This window comes from Rhipicephalus microplus, chromosome 1, assembly GCF_043290135.1.
Source record: "Rhipicephalus microplus isolate Deutch F79 chromosome 1, USDA_Rmic, whole genome shotgun sequence".
In the NCBI taxonomy this organism is placed as follows: Eukaryota; Metazoa; Arthropoda; class Arachnida; order Ixodida; family Ixodidae; genus Rhipicephalus; species Rhipicephalus microplus.
The window spans coordinates 33,263,240-33,284,193 of record NC_134700.1 but is presented as its reverse complement, the minus strand read 5'-3'; the positions used below and the strand labels follow the sequence as shown (position 1 = coordinate 33,284,193).

The following is a 20,954-nucleotide window of genomic DNA, read 5'->3' as shown; positions in this document are numbered from 1 at the left end:
TATGAACGAGTGAGGTACTTGTGCTAATGCCACACATGTCCGCCATCGTTTTTCATTATCACCATCTTTTGTCACCTATTCACACCACACACACCTTTCACGGCATGGTCATGATTTTATTACTTGTATGTTTTTACCCGCCTTACTGCGAGGAATTTTACGGCCCTTATACAGCCGCTAATCACAATCATTGTCCACATTCTTTGTCCCATGAACTGGCGCTCTTTGGCCATCAAATGGCCCTTGCGCCAAAAAACACCATATATCATCATCATCATCATTGCTTCTTGGTCCTTCCGGACATCAAACAGCTGACTTGCTCACTGCATGGCTCGGGGGGTTTATTTTGCCAGATATACATGTTTATTTTCTTTTTCACATTTACTGCACACGCTCAGAACATTCTGAGTGTGCCTGGTAATTATGTTTACCTATAGGGAGTGCCTGTTTTTTTTTAACCACTCGAGGGTTTGTTTACAGTGCACGGAGTTTTTCTTGCAGGCGTGACGGTCACGGAATTCGTTTGGATCATCATGGAAAACCTGGAAAAGTCTGGGAATTTAGAAATATCAAATTGGTAGACACCCCGCTTTTGTTCCATTTATCATTTTTAACATGAATTTCCTATTGTCTAACAATGTGCATACTTCAAAATGAGGAAAAAATCTTGGTGGCATGAAGGATTTACTATGCCCTTGAGAAGTTGCGGCCCAATGGTTGCTGTGCAGGAGAGTGCTCAGCCCAACTATGGCAACATCTGCACGGCCCTAGAGCTGTTGGCCTTCCTGCTGAGCATCCTGCGGCCCGAGGCCATCCTCTCGAGCTTGAAGCCTCTGCAGCGTGGAATCGCTGCCTGCATGACATGCCCCAATTCCAAGGTGATCCGAGCTGTGCACGCTCTCCTGTCCCGGCTCATGGGCCTGTTCCCTTCAGAGCCCACCACATCCAGCATGGCCTCACGACACGAGGAGCTCGAGTCGCTGTACACATCCATTAGCAAGGTGAGTAAAGGAATTGGTGGGCATGTATAATAATGATGGACAAAAGAAAGACTCACTAGACACAGGACTACTTTTAACAACTGTTTTATCACATGCCCAAATTTTCGCCCTCATCGATGCATTTTCATTGGCCCCGCAGGGGCGCCTGTTAAAGCAGGCGTTTGGTGCGTAGCGACACCACAGACCCGAGCTAACGGGGGAGTTTTACTCCCTCCCACGCCTAGCCGTGCGTGGCTTTGCCGTGTCCGGGGAAAAGGGGATGCTGGGGGTTGAGCCGACGCTGGGTGATTGGACCGTTAAGGCCCCCCGGCAGAGGCAACACACCCCTTTGGCCCCGGCTTCACGTAGACGGCACCCCTGGGCTGACCCACCCAGGGGAAATCGGCAGTCACCTTTTCCTATCTCTCCCTACATCTTCGTCTTTATCTCTTACTATTTATCTGTCCTGTCTTCTACTCTCTTCCGTTTACTTCCGATATTCATGGCGGCAAGGATTAACCTTGTGTAGGTATCCCACCTTGGATAATTACATTGGGTTATAGTGACAGCGTACGGCTGGCGTCGGGAGGGCTTGTTTCAACAAGTCCAACCGCGTCCCCTTGTTGGGCTCCGTGGTGGGTGGTCGCCGCTGTTACCGAACACATTCATACTTGTATGGCTTTACAAGCATCCGCCGACCTTGATCGGTCTCGCAAAAGAGGCCGCACCGAAGCAAGTTATCACGTCTCGAAAGAAACCAAATTTACTTTCGCGAAGTACCACATTATCCACAGTGACAGCACACCTCTAAGAAAATTATCCCCATTTTTGGTGGCCAAGTGCCTAAAAGAAAAAATAGGACCCACATACAAAGCATCCAAAATGTCAAGCGGTGACCTCCTTTTGGAGCTAACCGAAAAAGACCAAGTGCCTAAGCTATCCCAACTAACCAGCATTGGAGAAACAGCTGTCACCGTTTCGGTCCATCGCTCTCTAAACACCAGCAGGGGAGTAATCTCTGAGGAAGACTTCTTAGGCCTTAGTGACGAAGAGCTCCTCGAAGGATTCCAAGACCAAAATGTCATAAAAGTCCAAAGAATAGTAATCCGTCGCAATAATCAGGAAGTGCCCACCAAACACGTAATACTAACCTTTGGAACATGTGAAATGCCCACCTCTCTTAAGGCTGGGTACTTAAAAATAAATGTCAGACCTTACATTCCCAACCCCAGACGCTGCTTCAAATGTCAGAGATTCGGACACGCCTCGCACTCTTGCAGAGGCAAAGAAACATGCACAAAATGCAGTGCAAACCACCACAAATCAGAAAATTGCTCATCCTCCTCCACTGTGTTAACTGTGACGGGGAACACCCAGCGTATTCCCGGTCATGCCCATGTTGGAAAAAAGAAAAAGAAGTGATCGCTCTGACCGTCAAAGAAAAAATATCATTCAGCGAAGCGCGAACACGGCTATCATACCTTTTCCACAGAAGTTACGCCGATGTGACGCAGTCGGGGGCAGCGTCACAAAGGCCTCAGGAGTCGACCGCTACCACACCCAGTGGTTGTATGGTGACTCAAACCGCCCCCGTAAAAGAAGCAGCGCCAGCTGCTCCATGCACATCAAAGGGCCCGCAGACCCCGGTCTCCCTTGGCCCTAAACTCAATAGAGCGCCAAGGCCTGAGATCCGTTTCTCAGTGCCTCACTCTCGATCTTCAAGCGCCTCAGACAAGGCAATGGAGATCGACCACAAAACTCCGGTGTCGTCGACACCGAAGGAAAAGCGCTCTCTCGAGCGTACCAAACAGGACAAGGACAAAGTCTCAGTAACCACAATAAGTAAGCGATAACCGTAATGGTTATCGTATTTTTTTCTATTTCTTAATATTGTCACCTATCATCTTTTATACCGATCAATCCCCACAAGTATATTTACTTAACTCTATTCTGCCATGGCTTTTATCGTACATTGGAACTGTAGAGGCTTAATTCATAACTTAGGTGACATAAAGGACATCATTAACAAATTCTCACCAGTAGCCTTTTGCCTCCAAGAGACAAATCTTGGTGCAAAGCACAGCCACTTCCGAAAAGGCTGCAAAGTTGCCCGAAAGGACCGCGAACATTGCAACCGTCTTTCAGGAGGAGTAGCCATAGTGGTGCAGGGCAGCACTCCTACGCAGATGTCCAAATAAACACATCTTTCGAGGCCGTAGCCGTCACCATCCTATCATACAAAACCATCACCATCTGCTCTCTGTATATGCCACCTCACACCCTTTTCACCACCAAAAACCTAGAAAATCTAGTGGAACAGTTGCCAAAACCATTTATCTTAGTTGGGGATTTCAATGCTCATTCAACCCTTTGGGGTAGCGACAAAACTGACGCTAGAGGGCAAGCCGTGGAAGATTTCATTTTATCAAATGACATCTGCCTTCTTAATTCCGGTGCTTTTACCTACTTTTCTCCTACCTCGCGCACTTTTAGTTGCTTAGATCTCGCCATGTGTTCATCGTGTATTTTTAATGATTTTAAATGGGACGTCGTCAACACATCTTATGGCAGTGATCATCAACCCGGCATCATAAAACTCATACCATCTTACCCAACTCTAACAAGCAGGCCACGCCAGTGGAAACTACAGCTCGCGAACTGGCCAGTTTTCACAGAAAACGCTAAGCTTGATGAAGTTTTCTCATCGGAGCTTTCTGTTGAGAAACTAAACGAAGAGTTCGTCAAAGTTTTAATCTTAGCAGCAGAAAAAGCAATACCGCAATCATCCGGCATCGTACCCAAGAAATTCAACCCTTGGTGAACAAACGAGTGTACTGATGCCAAAAAACTACAAAATAAGGCCTGGGGAATTCTACGAAGATATCCCACTTACGCCAACCTCATCAACTTCAAACAGGCAAAAGCCAGAGCCCGATTTATTCGAAGACAGCTAGGCAGAAAAGGATTCGTGGCAAAAATACATATCATCAATTAACAGTTCAGTCACATCTAAACACATCTGGGACCAGGTGAGGAAGTTCAAGGGAGAGTACTCCTCCTACACAATACCACTGCTTACAAGTCCAGACACACAATCAACACTAGAAGACCAGGCCAACCTATTAGGAGAACACTTTTATAAGGTATCATGCTCAGCAAATTACACCAATACATTCCTGAAATATAAAGAAAATGCAGAAAGACAAAGATTGCCTACTAGCAGTACCTCAAATGAAAGTTATAACCTTCCGCTTACGCTGCACGAATTGAACAGGGTACTCTCTGCCGGTAAAAAAACGGCAACAGGGTCTGACCAGATATACTACGCAATGTTGGCACACCTATCCCAAGCATCCGCGCGGGCACTTCTCCAATTCTTCAACAAAATATGGGACTCTGGCATAATGCCTGAAGATTGGAAAAAAGCCATAGTCATACCATTCCTAAAACCTGGTAAACCCCCAACAAACCCAAGTAGCTACAGGCCCATTGCATTAACAAGTTGCCTTGCAAAAACTTACGAAAGCATCATAAATATTAGACTTACCTTCACTCTGGAATCGGAGCACCTAATAGACGCACACCAGTGCGGATACAAAAAGGGCTGTTCCACCACTGATCATATTGTTAGGCTGGAACAAGAAATACGACAAGCATTTCTACACAAACAGTTCTGTCTCTCGGTCTTCTTTGACCTAGAAAAAGCATATGACAAAACTTGGAGATACAGAATTCTCGGAGATCTGGCTAACTTAGGGATTCGCGGAAGAATGCTGAACTGCTTACACTATTTTTTATCGAATAGAACTTTTCGAGTACATTTGGGCACGGTACTGTCACGAACATTTGTCCAAGAAAATGGTGTACCACAGGGCTGCGTTTTGAGCACCACCCTGTTTATAGTAAAAATGAACTCCATCAACAGGGCTATACCCCGTACAGTCATGCACTCCATCTATGTCGATGATCTACAAATTGCATGCCGAGCCTCCAGCCTATCATCCTGCAAAAGGCAACTCCAAATTACAATAAATCGGCTTACGAAATGGGCCGACCAAAATGGTTTTCGCTTTTCAGCCCAAAAAACCACAGCTGTTCTCTTTACACAAAAGAGAGGACTGTTTCCTGAACCCGCGCTCAAATTATACAACATCAACATGCCGGTAAAACAAGAACACAAATTTCTAGGAATCACATTCGACCGAAAACTAAACTTTCTGCCACACATAAATGCACTGAAAACTAAGACAAACAGAGCACTCAATGTGCTCAAAGTACTCTCCCATAAACACTGGGGTTCCGATCGATTCTGCCTTATACGTATTTACCGATCCCTTGTACGCAGCATTTTAGACTACTGATGCATAGTCTACGGCTCGGCGCGAAACTCATACATCCGCCGTCTTGACCCTATACACAACCTCGGTCTCCGTCTGTCAAGTGGTGCTTACAGAACATCACCTGTGCAAAGTCTATACGTAGAATGCAATGAGCCCCCTCTATGTGATCGAAGAGCATTACTAACCTTGTCATATGTTTTAAGAATATGGTCGTCACCTGAACACATCTGCTATGAAATTGCCGCAAAATGTGACTCGCGCTCACACTATCTCAACAAACCGAACCTAATCAAACCACTTGTCCTACGTTTCGAGGAATACTGCCGCTTTTATATCATCCCTGTTGATGAATCACTAGATGTCGCTATTAAACCACCAAGACTGCCGCCATGGTTTGACCTGTCACAGCTATGCGAATTTTCACTTAGCCGTTTCAACAAAAAAAGCGCCCCACCAGAACACATAATCCAAGAATTTTATACACTTCAGCACGAATATAGGGATTACGAAGAATTTTACACAGATGGCTCAAAAACGGAGGACCACGTGGGTATTGGGATTGTGACGACGAAAAGCGCAATTTCTGTGAAAGAACCACGTAGTTTTTCCATTTTTTCAGCTGAAGCTTATGCCTTGAGTGCAGCAGTTCGGAAAATGATCGCTGAAAAATAAAAGAAAGCAATCATATACACTGACTCACTAAGCACACTAAAAGCACTGCATATAAAATCCGAATGTGAGCCTATAGTAGGCGATATTCTAAACATGGTATACTTAAACAGCCAGGCAACCTGCATCCGTTTCTGCTGGGTCCCAAGTCATGTTGGGACACCTGGAAACGAAAAAGCAGATAAGTATGCTTCCCAGGCAGCCCATAAAACAGTAACAAAAGTAAAAATTCCCCTTAAAGATATCCAGAGAACAATTCGCCTGGCCCTACTAGCAAAATGGCAAAAGCAATGGGACACCTGCACGAACAATAAGCTCCACCTGGTGAAACCCACACTCGGGGAATGGAAGACCTGCCGTCACCAGCAACGTTTTATTGAAGTTGTATTATGCCGACTTCGCATTGGACACACACACTTGACACACAACTTCTTACTCGCAAAGGAAGAACAACCAACGTGTGAAAAATGCCAAGAAGCGTTAACACTTATGCACATCCTAATCACATGTCCTACCATTGAAACACAGAGACAAAGACATTTCAGCAAGCTATACAAGCAACACGTACCTTTACACCCTGCTTTGTTCCTAGGAGATGACCCTCTAGTACCTCTGCCTGACTTGCTAAACTTTCTGAAAGAATGTAACCTGTTAAATAAGCTTTAAAATCTCATCTTTTTAGCGTCCATTCCTGAAAGTCTTGTGTCTGGCGCAGCATAGCCTTAGCTGCTTTTGCGCCATAAAAAACCAAATTAACCTAACCATTTTCATTGAAGGTGTGTGAATATCAGTTTTTTAAAATATGAATCGAATATAAATCTGTTGCTTTGAATATCAGTCAAACATCAAATAATCAGTTTATGGAATTTTTCGCACTTGTGATCATCTACTTCAACCTATATTTCTGTTGGAAACAGTACCATACCTGCAAAAAAGACTCCTGGATTTAGACCGTTTTTTTCGTTTGTACGGTTCTCATGCAAATCTCCCGGAAATCGAAATTTTAGTGCGTGATCCGGCCGCCTTGACAAAAAAAGCAGTTTAATTCGCTCCAGGCTTTTCGAACCTACCCTATTTTATTGGGCGTTCATCTAAATGTAGAGTAGAATCTCAGTCATGCGAAACTGCGGCAGATTCGAATTAGTAAAATTCTTCAGCAAAAATCTATTATGTCTATTGCGCCTAAATTCGAATGTTCCGAACACATTTAGGCGGTGGGTGATACGAAATTCAGTATGGAAATCATCAAACGAAGGCCGAGAGCAGCGTACTCGAAGCTTCGGAAGTAGGCGTGCGACCGGCACAAGCACTGTCTTCTGCAGTGTGCGTGATTGACGTTGCCACAGTCGCTGTTGACAAAACCATGGTCGTTTTTGACGCGATCATGTATGGCGGCGATGTAACTGAAAGAGTCTCGAAAGGGTGCGTGCGTCCAGCACTCAACCAGTCAAAGCAAGGCTGCTTTCCGCAAACCCTTCAGACAAAACCGGGGCAGGTGCGATCGTAGACGGCATATAACAACTTAGTTTTGAAGGCGTGTGCGCAGTCAAGCGCACGGGGATTGAAAAAGGAACTACCAATTGCCGCAACCGCCATGCACAAAATCGCGGTCGCGGTGGCGCAATAGCGATCTATGAGCTTTGAGGGCACGCAGCTGTAGACTAAAGTCAGTAAACACGTAAAAAAAAAAAGTCACAGTTTCGACGCAAGGGCGAAGCAATGAATATGAATGCGGCAGCAACACCTTGGAATGTCACACTGAGAACGGCAAGCAGATGGAAACGCGCAGCGCGCTGCTCACGCACAAATGACGCACGAAAACAGTACACACAAGGCGAGATCGAACTAACAACGTTTACCGCTTGACACGTAATGCGCTGTTTAAACAAAACAAAGTGATGCTCAATACATAATCACAGGTACAGATGAGATCAAACTAACAAGTGTCCCAGTTATACCTCGCTGTGTATGAGAAGCGTGCTCTTTTCGCAAACAGGACCTGGGCATAGACCGAAGATACCTTTGTGGGCCCGTCAACTAATGCAATTATTCCAGTGAAAGCCGGAGGCGCACGATTCTATATATAGATATAGAATATATTTAGATAAGTATACATATACGGTGAATGACGGCGGCGGCAGCGATGGGAAAAAAACCAGCCTAGACTGTCAGTAACAAAGGGGCCAGACCCGTTTTGGCGTACCTGTCAAAAGAATCTAGTAGGGAGCAAAGCTTGGACCCGCGCTTTTGCGGCAGCCAGCTGCACCGTTTCATCCGTTCAAGTGTGTCCCAGTAACACATACACAAGTTGTTTTGAAGGAAATAAATTCTGCTAGTTGTGTTGATCCTTTGAGAATCTCACCTTAGTGGGAAACCCCACCTTCGTGTGTTGGGCCACTCCAAGCCGACCGCAACGCTGATGTTGCGCTTGCGACTGAGATGCCCCACTTTCACCCCCTCTTGTTTTTCGCGATGTTTTTTGTTTGTTTGTTTGTCCTTGGTGTTTTGTTTTTTTTTCGGCCGAAAAAAGAATAAGAGTGAATAATTCAGCCCCCTCCTTCCATCTGCGGAAATCTCCCGGATTCAGAATCCTTGAACTTGGTAGGTATGCACTACATTTCTTACCTATTCTAGTCTATTATTCCACACACACACAAAAAAAAGAACCATGTGGCATGCTGCATATGACTGTGCTAAATAGTCGAGCTTGGGACAATTCACACGTTAAAAAACTTTTTCAATATTTTTTATAAAGTAGCACCTTATAACAAAATAAAAAAAAAAGGTCTTTTGTACCTGTCGTATGACTAGAAGTGAGTACGAGGTTGCTGGTTTTATATCTTTAGGGGTGGAAGTGCTGCGCCATTCTGCGCCAATCTGACCTGCTGCGCCTAAACGGCAATATGCGTGTGCCACGCCAAATTTAGTCGAGTTTCATCATCAACAGAGCAACACGCGTGGGCTACACAAAGTACGCAACCGCATCTATATCAAATTAGTTCGGTCACATCGTATTTCAGTTCATGCATGAATCTTGTTTAGGTAGCGTGTTTTTGTCTATATCTCATTATGCGACTCTATGTTTTAACAGCAGCGCCGTCAGCCGAACCATGTGAACTAAAAAAAAAATGAAAATTAGTTTCCCCAGCAAAGCGATGGTTGCAGCAGCAGGAATTTGTAATGTGATGGTGATGCTGCTTGCGCTTCTGGCTTTTATTTTCGCTACCGCACCATTACGCATGTAACGCTTTCTTGCACAAACCGCGCCCGAATGACTGGGAACAATCTAGATAATGTTAAAACCTTCTGATGGTATTATGTGCACAAAGCGTACATTAGAGTTTGTCCTGGAAGTTACGCAGTCACTAGCGATAATGCTTGAATCTTTGATGACACATGTATGAATGCCAATGCACTTTGTTGCTTGGCAGATTATCGACGGTCGACGCTCTGGTTTGCTGCTATCAGTCTTCAGCGTACACTGCTATGGAGTGATGTTACGTTTTCCGGGCACAGGTTTGCCCAAATAAAAAGTTCCGTCATAAAAACAGCGGCTGCTGCCTTCGTCAACGTGATGACCGCATGACAATATGAAGGCTGACACCTACTTTGGATCCGACATCGGGACACTCTAGAAAATGGTGGTGTTAGAGAATAGGGAGATTTAGAATAGAGTTATCAGGTGGTGTGGATGCCTAATGAGATTTAAAACTTAATACCCCCCCCCCCCCCCCCCTTCCTCAAACTCAAATGCACAGAAGCAGCACCAAAGCCTTGACACAGCGAGTTGCGCGCCTTTCATGCCACATGTGCCACACGCTATTTCGGATTTTCTGCGGGCGTACCGCATACGGGAACGGCGCCTCACATAACGACGCATGCACAATAGCAGCGACCGTACCGCAAGAGCTTGCGGTGCGCTATTCTAAACCTCCATAATAAGTACAGCTACTCTAGGGAAAAATGCTTCTACCGCACAATCTCTTCCCGTTGAGAACTTTCCTTGTAGAACGGTTTACGAGCCGCTCGCTGATGGTTGCCGATAGCGGCGCGCCAGCTTATCGCAACCACGCCTCTAGAATGAAAGTACACTGGTGCTGGTTGAGTGACCCCCCTCCCCGGCACCTTTTTTTATGCTAGTTTGAGACTCTGCTCTGCTTGAGCATTTGATGGCAGGTCTAAGATGCGGTAAGATGCTTTTATGTGCACCCTCCAAGCGAGGAGATAGGCCACCTTGTTTAATCTCTGCTTGAACAGCGTTCATCACCCCAGCTTGCGCAATTTTATGTGCGGATAAAACGTACGGTGCGTGGGGAATGTTACCAACTTGTAATGTTCGCAGAACATAACGGCGACGGTGTTCCTCAAATTAGGGCTAAGTTACAGATCTATTGCTAAATGTGTTGCCAATATTATTTAAGAGCATATATATTACAAACCCATGAAATTAGGTGCTCTTTAGATTCATGTAAATACTCTACTATAGTTTTTACCAAGTTGAGCCAAATAGATGCTCTTTCTTCTCATTTCCACCCTATTGCATACCTGCGAACTCTCCCGAGTTGTCCAGGAGATTCCCGAATTCCGACCTGATCTCTCGATTGCACGAATTCTCTTTCGGATCTCCCGAAAAGTGGCCACCACAGCAGCGGCGGCTTCTCCCATTCCCTCTTTTTATTTTTTTCTTTCATTGTTCTCTCATTTTTGGGGGGGGGGAAGGGGGTATCATGCACGTATGGTAGCCTTTCCTGCTGTGACCTTTGTCACGCGCTAACCCTAAAATCGCACACCACACACCCCTACGTCTTGCCACTCTTCCCAACCAGCCCGAACTCCCCCTTCCCCACACACGCCACCCCCACCACTCCAGTCACAATGATGATGATGACGCCGTCACGTAGTGCCCTTTCTCGGCCAAGTACCGATGATGATGATGACGCCGTCACGTAGTGCCCTCTCTCGGCCAAGTACCGATGATGATGATGACGCCATCACGTAACGCCCTCTCTCGGCCACCCTCACAGGTCTCCCCCCCTCAAAATGTGAAGCCACCACTACACATCGCCTGCAGCGTCATGGTAGAGTGTCAGCTGATCTGCGTGTCTCGCACCGTGGCGACGACCCGTTTTGGGGTCCACTAGAAAAAAAGTCATGCTGTCCTACACGTCTCACTGCCCGAAAGGGACCGGAACGCCGGGGTGCAAGCTTCGAGGAGAAGCCCTTGGTGGCATCGCTGAGGGAGTGGCTTTCGAGCAGAACAAGATCACCCTCTTGTATTGTCAGTGGCCGCCTGTGCTGGTCGTAGCGAGTCTTCTCGGCGCGCCACATGTGGTTTTGGTATGTCCTGGAGAAGTCAAGCACCTCCTGCAGACACTTGGAGACCTCAGTAGCAAATGCACGGTATGCTGTCGCAGGAGGCTCCGCGTCGTCTTTGGCCTCAGCCTGTGTCCATGGGGTTCTCAGCTCCCGGCCATAACAGAGGAAGGCAGGCGTGTAGCCCGTGAAAACGCTTTCAGCCGTGCGCATGGCCAGGGCAATTTCAGGGATTTGCTGGTCCCAGTCTTTGTGGTTGGAACAATAAGCCCTAAGGCACTGCTTGATAATGCGTTCCACTATTTGCCCGGCAGGGCGGTACGGAACAGTGTGTCGGTCTTGTATGCCCCAATGCTCAAGGAGGCCCTTCCACAACCTGCTTACAAACGGCTTTCCATTATCACTTGAAATGGAGACAGGTGTTCCATGTCTGCAAAAAACCTGGATCATGCAGGCCACCACACTCTTGCTGTTTGCTGCCCGTAATGGGAAAAGTTCATTGAACTTGGTGAACTTGTCAATCACCACGAGCAGGTACTTGTGGCGTCGAGGCGTCATAGGCAAGGGCCCAATTATGTCCACGCTGAGCTGTTCCATGGGGGCAGTGGCCCATTGACTGCTCATCAGCCCTTCTGGCTTCTGCCGGTGGGCTTTGGTGCGCTGACAAACCTGGCAGCATCGCACATACTTGGATATGTCCGAGCGCATACCCAGCCACACGAAATTCTGAGAAATGCGTTTGAGGGTCTTAAAAAAGCCGGAGTGGCCGCTAATCGGGTGGTCATAGGACAGTCGCAGGACCAAGTTGCAGAGATGGTTTGGTAGCCAAGGTACTTTCCTGTTCCCTCGGTGCTGTACAAGCAACCCACTCTCTTCCATCTCGGTCGTCTCTGCCAGGTCTTTGATCAAAGGTTGATCACTGTCAGTGGGCGGAAGATTCCCTCCCTTCATCACAGTTCGTAGTTTTGACAGTATGGGGTCCTGCTCTTGTTCCTGGGCGAGGAGCCCTGCATCATTCAAGACAGTAGTGTCGTCCATTTCAGATGCTACAGCAGCTGCCTCAAAACTGATTTGTGGGCTGGGCTCTGGAACAGCCATAGGGAACAGCGTCTCGTGTAGACTCGGGCTTGGAACTTCCTGGTGCTGAAGGGGAGCTCTGCTCAAGGCGTCGGCTGGCACATTTGCAAGACCCCACCTGTGCTTGATCCTGCAGTTGAAACCTTGCAGCCGCAAAACCCAACGCTTTACACGTGGTGAGGCCTGGTCTGTGGTGAACATCCAGGACAGTGAGGAGTGATCACAGTGTACCTCAAACTCTGTGAACTCAAGGTATGGTCGGAACTTGTCCACTGCCCACACCACAGCCAGACACTCCCATTCTTGCACTGTATAGCGCTGCTCTGCCTCAGTGAGGACCCTGCTAATGAAGCTTATTGGCCGCAGTTGAGCATCACTCTCGGCTGCCTGCAGAAGCACCGCTGCAATGCCGACTCCACTGGCGTCTGTTTCCACCACGAATGGTCTGTTGAGGTCCGGCAAGTTTACAACAACATCGTCGGCCAGGGACTGCTTAAGTGCTCTAAAGGCTTCCTCTTGCTGCAGCTCCCACCGCCAACGTTGGTTTTTCTTGAGGAGTTCTGTGAGTGGACGTGCAGTGATAGAAAACTGAGGTATGAACCCTCTGTAATAGCCTGCTAGTCCCAGGAAGGCCTGCAGCTGTTTGAGTGTGTTGTTGGTTGAGGATAGTCCAGCACCGCTCTCACTTTTTCCTTGTCCGGCCTACACTGCCCGGGCGATATTTCATGGCCAAGGAACTTCAGGTATTGACAGCACACGTGCACCTTCTCTGGGTTAATGGTCAGCTGTGGCGAACTTATCCGCTTCAACACCTCCCGAACATGCTCAAGATGATCCTCTAGGGTCTCCGAATACACCAGGACATCATGGAGAAATGCCATGGCAAACTGGTGATTAATTCCCTCCAGTAGTCGGTCGATCAGGGTCTGAAACGTGGCAGGACCTCCGGCAACTCCAAAGGGCATTCTCATGAACTCGAAGGTTCCCCGATGGCAAATGAATGCTGTCTTTGGAATATCCTGCTCTTGAACAGGGATTTGAAAAAAACCCTGTGAAAGATCAAAACTTAAGAACCGCCTGGCTCATCCCAGCTGTGCCAGCAACCAATCAGTCCTCGGCATGGGGTAGACTGGCACCTTAGTGTGTGCATTCAGCTGGCGGTAATCCACAGCCATGCGGTAGCCACCAGACTTCTTCTCAACCAGGACTGGAGCACTGGCATGCTGACTTTGGCTAGGGCGGATGAGGTTCTGTGCCAGCAGGTCTAGAATGCAGTTGTCCATGATGGCCTGCTTCTTGGCATTCACTGGTCGCAGTTAGCATCGAACAGGTGGGTTGTCTCCCGTGTCTATGCGATGCTCTGCCAAGGTTGTGCACCCGGAGTTGTGGTGAAGATTTCGCTAAAATCTTCTAAAATGTGTTTCATGCGTGGGTCTAGGTCCGACGAGTGGCCGGGAATGATCACATTGCAGGCTGCAGTCACCTCCGGCACACTGGCACACACACTGGCATCGCCCTCAGCAAAAATGCAGCGCAGACTGTCTCCAAAATCATCCACTGCCTCTGGCTGTTCCTTAACGGCCTTGACAAAAGGCACAATTCTTTGTGGTTCTGTGCCGACAGTCCACCCACCAAGTGACACGTGCAGAGAGATGCCACTCACCATCAGGAAATCCCTACCAAGGACAACGTCACGGCACAGGTCAGGAATGCACAAAAACTGCTGTCTGCGGCAACCGGCAGCCCACTCGATCTGGCACTTCAGAGGCATGGTTGACTGCGACCAGCCTGATGCCAAACGCAGCACGCGTACGTCTGCCTTGGGTTTGGCTCTAGAATCTCGGGCCGCCGCCGGGGCATGCGGTCCGAAGAAGCTTACACTTGAGCCTGTATCTAGCAGGGCCTTGAACGTCGACGACCCGATACGGACGTCCATAAGGGGCTCTTTGCCACCGGCTGTGGTCGCTACTTGGTGCGCACTGCCGTAGGTGCCCGCCGAGGCAGCACCTACCGCCACTGGTTTCCCAGGCACTGTGCTTGCAGGTGACTCAATCGCTGGCATCGGAAGCAAACGGGTGGCCCCATTCGCCGACCCGTGGCACAGTTACGAGATATGTGGCCGAATTCACCACAGCGATGGCACTGCACACGCATTGCTCCACTCGCGGGCTCCTGCCGCGGCATCGGTCCCGGCTCGTAGGGTGAGAACAGAGGCGCTGTGTCGCATGAGTACTGTCGGTTCCGGCATTACGACGGGTCTAGCGCAGCTGGATGCAGTGGCCAGAAATAAGTCGGCGGTGCCGGTGGGGCAGCAGAAAACGAAGCGAACGACGTTGTCGCCATAGTGTTCGGCTGCGGCAGTGAGCGATGGTCGGGGGCCTGGCTAGGGCGGAACGCCAGATCTCTGGCTACTTGGTTGCTCGGAAGTGGCGGTGGTCTGTACTGGAGGCGACGCCAAGCCCACTCCATTAGGCCGTCGGCTGCCTTCACCAACTCGACGAGGTCGTTGTAGGCATGCCCCTCTGCCAAATCTTGCACCTGAGGGTGCATCTGCCTCAGTACGCGCTGCACCTTCTCGGCTTCGAAGACCTCTTCCTTGATGCGGTCGTAAAACGTAGCGATCACATATATAAACTCTTTCAAATTTTCTTCTGGGTGCTGCGTGCGCTGTTCGAGCTCTGCCTTCAGGCGACGCTTCGCGTCAATCGACGAGAACTCGGAGCGGAAGGCGGCAGTGAATTGCTCCCACGAGTCGAAACCGCGCACGAACCGCCAACACAACTTCGCGCCACACTCGAGGGCAGCCGGTACCACGTGTGCCAGTCGCTTATCGGCGGCGAACCCCGTCACGAGGCAGAAGTTTTCCAAGCGTTCAAGAAACTCCTCCGGCGACTGCAAGTCTTTAGCACCGGAGTAGTGGTGGAGGTGCGCAGCGGCGAGCCGAGGCGCAGAGTCGTCGATGGCCCGAGGGACTGCGCCAGTGTTAGCGATCCCAGTCTATGCTCCCACGTGCGGAGCCGTGGGCAGCGGCGTCGCCATCACTCGATCGCGCACGACCGCCGCGATTCGTTCGCGCTCCATGGCGGAGCCGTCGGTGCCCAGCAACAGCTCTTCAACGAGACCTTGGAGCCTAGGCATGTCGTCCGCTGCTGTTGTCGGGCCTGAAGCCATCCCGGACGGGCCCCCACTTGTCACGCGCTAACCCTAAAATCGCACACCACACACCCCTTAATCTCATCTATCTGCCCACCTAACTTTCTGTCGCCCCCTAACTTGCTTGCCTTCTCTGGGAATCTAGTTAGTTACCCTTAACGACCAGTGGTTATCCAGTCTACGCGCTACGTGCCCGGCCCATGTCCATTTATTCTTCTTAATTTCAGCTATGATATCCTTAACCCCCGTTTGTTCCCTAATCCACTCTGCTCTCTTCTTGTCTCTTGAGGTTACACCTATTATTTTTCTTTCCATTGCTCACTGCGTCGTCCTCAATTTAAGCTGAACGCTCTTTGTAAGTCTCCAAGTTTCTGCTCCGTAGCTAAGTACCGACAAGATACAGCTGTTATATACCTTTCTCTTGAGGGATAGTGGCAATCTACCTGTCATAATTTGAGAGTGCTTGCGAAATGTGCTCCACCCCATTCTTATTCTTCTAGTTACTTCAATCTCGTGGTTAGGCTCCGCGGTTATTACCTGCCCTAAGTAGACATAGTCTTTTACAACTTGAAGTGCACTATTACCTATCTTGAAGCGCTGCTCTTTTTCGAGGTTGTTGTACATTACTTTCGTTTTCTGCAGATTCATTTTAAGACTCACCTTTCTGCTCTCCTTGTCTAACTCCGTAATCATGAGTTGCAATGCGTCCCCTGAGTTACTCAGCAATGCAATGTCATCGGCGAAGCGCAGGTTACTAAGGTACTGTCCATTAACTCTTATCCCTATCTGTTCCCATTCTAGGCTCCTGAAAACCTCCTGTAAGCATGCGGTAAATAGCATTGGGGAGATTGTGTCCCCCTGCCTTACACCCTTCTTGATTGGTATCCTGTTGCTTTCTTTATGAAGCACTATGGTAGCAGTTGATCCCCTGTAGATTTTTTCCAGGATGCTTATATATACTTCATCGACGCCCTGATTCCGCAGTGTCTGCATGACTGCTGATATTTCTACTGAATCAAGTGCCTTCTTGTAATCGATGAAGGCTATGTATAGTGGTTGGTTATATTCTGAGCATTTCTCTATTACCTGATTGATAGTATGAGTGTGGTCGATTGTTGAGTAGCCTGTTCGAAATCCTGCTTGTTCCTTTGGTTGATTGAATTCTAATGTTTTCTTTACTCTGCTAGCAATTACCTTTGTAAATAGCTTGTATACTACAGAGGGCGAGCTAATCGGCCTGTAATTCTTCAAGTCCTTGTCATCTCCTTTCTTATGTATTGAAATGATGTTAGCGTCATTCCAAGACTCTGGTACTCTTCCCGTCGGGAGACACCTCGTAAACAGGGTGGCTAGTTTTTCAAACACAATCTGCCCTCCATCTTTCAGCAGATCTGATGTTACCTGATCCTCACCAGCAGCTTTGCCTCCCTGCATGCTCTCCGAAGCTTTTCTGACTTCTTCTATCATTACTGGTGGGGTGTCATCTGGGTTACTGCTAGTTCTTATAGTATTAAAGTCGTGATTGTCCCGGCTACTGTACAGATCTCTGTAAAACTCCTCCGCTATTTTAACTATCCTATCCATATTTGTAGTTATTTTGCCTTCTTTGTCCCTTAGTGCATACATCCGATTTTTGCCTATCCCAAGTTTCCTCTTCTCTGCTTTGACGCTTCCTCCGTTTTTCAGAGCGTGTCCAATTCTCTCCATGTTATACCTTTTTACATTGGATACTTTACGCCTATTAATCAACTTTGAAAGCTCTGCCAGTTCTATTTTATCTGTTGTACTTGAGACTTTCATGATTTGACGCTTAATTAGATTCTTTTTTTCCTGGGAAAGCTTGTCAGTGTCCTGTCTAACTACCCTGCCTCCAACTTCCACTGCCCACTCCGTAATGATACTCGTCAGATAATCATTCATTGCATCTACGCTAAAGTTGGTTTCCTCACTAAGAGCCGAGTACCTGTTCGGAAGCGAGACTCTAAATTCCTGTGCTTTCCCTCTCAGTGCTAGCTCATTAATTGGCTTCTTGCGTATCAGTTTCTGTCGTTCCTTTCTCAAGTCTAGACGAATTCGAGACCGTACCATTCTATGGTCACTGCATCGTGCCTTGCCAACCACTTCCACATCCTGCACGATGTCTGGGTGTGCACTCATTATAAAGTCTATTTCATTCTTATTTTTGCCATTAGGGCTCCTCCATGTCCACTTGCGGTTTCCTGGTTTTCGGTAGAAGGTATTCAAAATCCGTAAATTATTGCGTTTTGCGAATTCTACTAGTAGCTCTCCTCTGGCGTTTCTAGTACCGATGCCATAATCTCCTACTGCCTGGTCTCCAGCCTGCTTCTTTCCTACCTTTGCATTAAAGTCTCCCATCAGTATTGTATACTGTGTTTTTACCTTACTCATTGCCGATTCCACGTCTTCATAGAAGCTTTCAACTGAAGCGTCATCATGGCTGGATGTAGGCGTGTAAGCCTGTACCACCTTCATCTTGTATCTCTTATTCAGTTTAATTGCGATACCTACCACCCTTTCATTAATGCTATAGTATTCCTCTATGTAGCCAGCTATGTTTCTGTGAATTAAGAACCCCACTCCCAGTTCTCTTCTGTCAGCAAAGCCCCGATAGCAAAGGACGTGCCCATTCTGTAGCACCGTATAGGCCTTATCAGTCCTCCTAACCTCACTGAGCCCTATTATATCCCATTTAACACCCTCTAGCTCCTCGAATTCTACTTGAAAGCTAAATTATGCTTCTATTTAAAAGTGTTTTTATTTTTTTTAACCTAAACATTAAAAAGGCGTTTATTTGCACAAGCGTTCCTTAAAATTTTTTAAACGTTTTGGAGGTTTGCTGGCTCGTGACAAATATGCCCCCCCCCCCTTTTTTTTTACACGAAAGTGTTTTATGCTGGGTCTACCACGACTCCACTGACATATTTCAGTTACAGATATGACGTACTGAAATATATATCAAGAGGTTGCAAAGAATAAAAGCCAGATTGAAAAGTTCCGTAGCAGGGTGTCGAACTAGTGACCTCTCACTTTGCAGTGCGCGACGCAAGCCACTAAGCCATGGAGCGTTGTCAAGCTTGCTAACGGCAAACCATTTGTGCACACCATATATTGTTGGCAGTCCTCAGAGCTCCTCAACTTCACCGTGTTTACATCATCAGTAAAGAGATGGTGCAACGAGCTCACGTTAGACGTCTCTCGCTTTTGTTTGAAGGCATGTCTCTATGGGGCATATTCTCTCCTGCATGCATTCTGTTATTATATCAGGCTCGTGATTCAGGAGCGCACGAAGGTCACTTCGCTCTCACTGCCATGGCTGCGTTTATGAAAGGAGCGTGCTGCTCACATACGATGATGTAAAAACTTTGACAGTTGTTTGCGCTTATGCTGCCTATACCTGTGCGTTTGATCCGTAAGTTTTTCTTTTTGTTTGAGCAGCGTGCTAGAAGTGTCGAGTGGTGACAGTTGTATGTCTGCGCTCGTCCTGTGTATTGCCACGTTCCATTTCCCAAGTTTTGGTTATCGTCCCAAAACACCACACGATTCTCAGCACAAACCGCGCCTGCAGTTTTCTAGAGGGTTCCGGACTGTAGTAGATCATTTCGATAAGATCACGCCCACTGTGCGAATGGTACAGATTGTTCTGGAACGCTCGCCGCCGCCAGCGATAGCGCTAGAACATTCGACGGCTGCGTCGTGTGTTCTTCTATTTAGAAGACACCGCAAGGACCTGGCTCGAAAATCGGGAGTCCACGCTCCGAACGTGGGATGTTTTCTGCGGCGCATTCCTGCAAACGTTCGCGAGCGTCGCTCGAAAAGAGAGGGCCGCTGCTTTATTAGAGACCCGGGTTCAGCTACCAAATGAAAATGTTGCCATTTTCACAGAAGAAATGACCCGACTATTCCGTCACGCTGACCCAGACATGCCTGAGGAGAAAAAAGTTCGTTTCCTTATGCGAGGGGTCAAACGGAGCTCTTCGCGGGGCTGATGAGAAACCCACCGAAAACCGTCCAAGAATTTGTAGCCGAAGCGACCACTATTGAAAAGACCCTGGACATGCGCACCAGACAGTATAATCGTCGCCTGACTGCAGACTGCGCTGCTGCTCAAGCCAGTAACTCCGGAGACCTGCGTGAAACGATCCGAGCGATCGTGCGGGAAGAGCTGCGCAAGCTGTTGCCTACGGCGCAGCCTCAAGTGGATTCAATCGCCGACATTGTGCGAGAAGAAGTTCGGCAATCGCTTCAAATTCCCCACGCACCGCTGCCCGAGCCGGAAGCTATGAGCTACGCCGCTGCACTGCGCCACAACGCTACTCCCCGTCCACGCCAAAACGCCGCCCCATCGCACTTCCGTCGACAGACGCCACCGCCGCCACCACCCCCACCGACGTCATACCGTTCGCCAGCGGCCCAGCGCAGTGCACCGAGGAAGACTGACGTCTGGCGCACCCCTGACCATCGCCCGCTCTGCTACCACTGCGGCGAGGCCGGACACACATACCGCCGTTGCCAGTACCGACAGATGGGATTGCGTGGCTTCGCCGTCAATGCACCGCGCCCACAGCCAGGAGAACGACCACGCGACATCGCCGACTACCTTACAGGAACTCGGTGGACACCACGAAGCCCTTCGCGTTCGCCGTCGCCCAGCCGCCGCACGTCACCGCACCACCGACAGTACTCTGGCCCAACGCGGGGCCGGTCTCCTAGCCCGTATCCGGGAAACTAAGGGCAGCAACCGGTGGAGGTGCGGTTGCTGTGCGACGAACTACCGAAGATCCTCCGACGACGACGACGCCGCGACGGAGCTTTCCGAACACAACGCTAACCAGGCAAAGCCTTGACGGCGAAAGCTCACTTACCGATGGTGGCTTGACGACGCAACATGGAAGCAGCGGAACAAGTCGACAAAGCCGTGACCCGACGCCACGCCCTAACTGTAATGCGAGACGGCGAATTAGCGACTTCGACGTTCTTATCGACAGCCACAGTGTGACCGCTCTCGTCGATACTGGAGCTGACTATTCTGTCATCAGTGGGTCGTTCGCCGCGAAGTTAAAGAAAGTTAGGACAGCTTGGAAAGGCCCTGAAATCCGCACAGCCGGAGGTCATCTCGTAACGCCTGCAGGAAGCTGCACAGCGAGAGTCACCATTAACGGCCGTATTTATCCTACAGACTTCGTAGTCCTACAGCGTTGCTCGAGAGATGTCATCCTTGGCATGGACTTCTTATGCCTCCATGGTGCTGTCATCAACCTAAAAACAAAGTCGATAACGTTATCCACAGAAGAAGCACTACCGCCGCGCACGCCGTCTAGACACCATGCCTTGAATGTGCTGGAAGAACAAGTCACCATTCCGCCTCGCTCAAGCGTCATTATTTCAGTCGGCGCTCCTGAAT

The 20,954-nt window shown here is 48.6% G+C and overlaps 1 protein-coding gene across 7 annotated transcripts in view; it reads left to right on the top strand.

Moving 5' to 3' along the window:
• Nipped-A (Transcription-associated protein Nipped-A) overlaps window positions 1-20,954 on the top strand; it is a 991,444-nt gene that overhangs the window by 553,990 nt on the left and 416,500 nt on the right. For all 7 annotated transcript variants that reach the window (XM_075869412.1, XM_075869408.1, XM_075869400.1 and 4 more), the window contains one exon: window positions 729-1,001. In XM_075869412.1, the coding sequence (XP_075725527.1) occupies window positions 729-1,001 (273 nt within the window). The remainder of the gene's footprint in view (window positions 1-728; window positions 1,002-20,954) is intronic.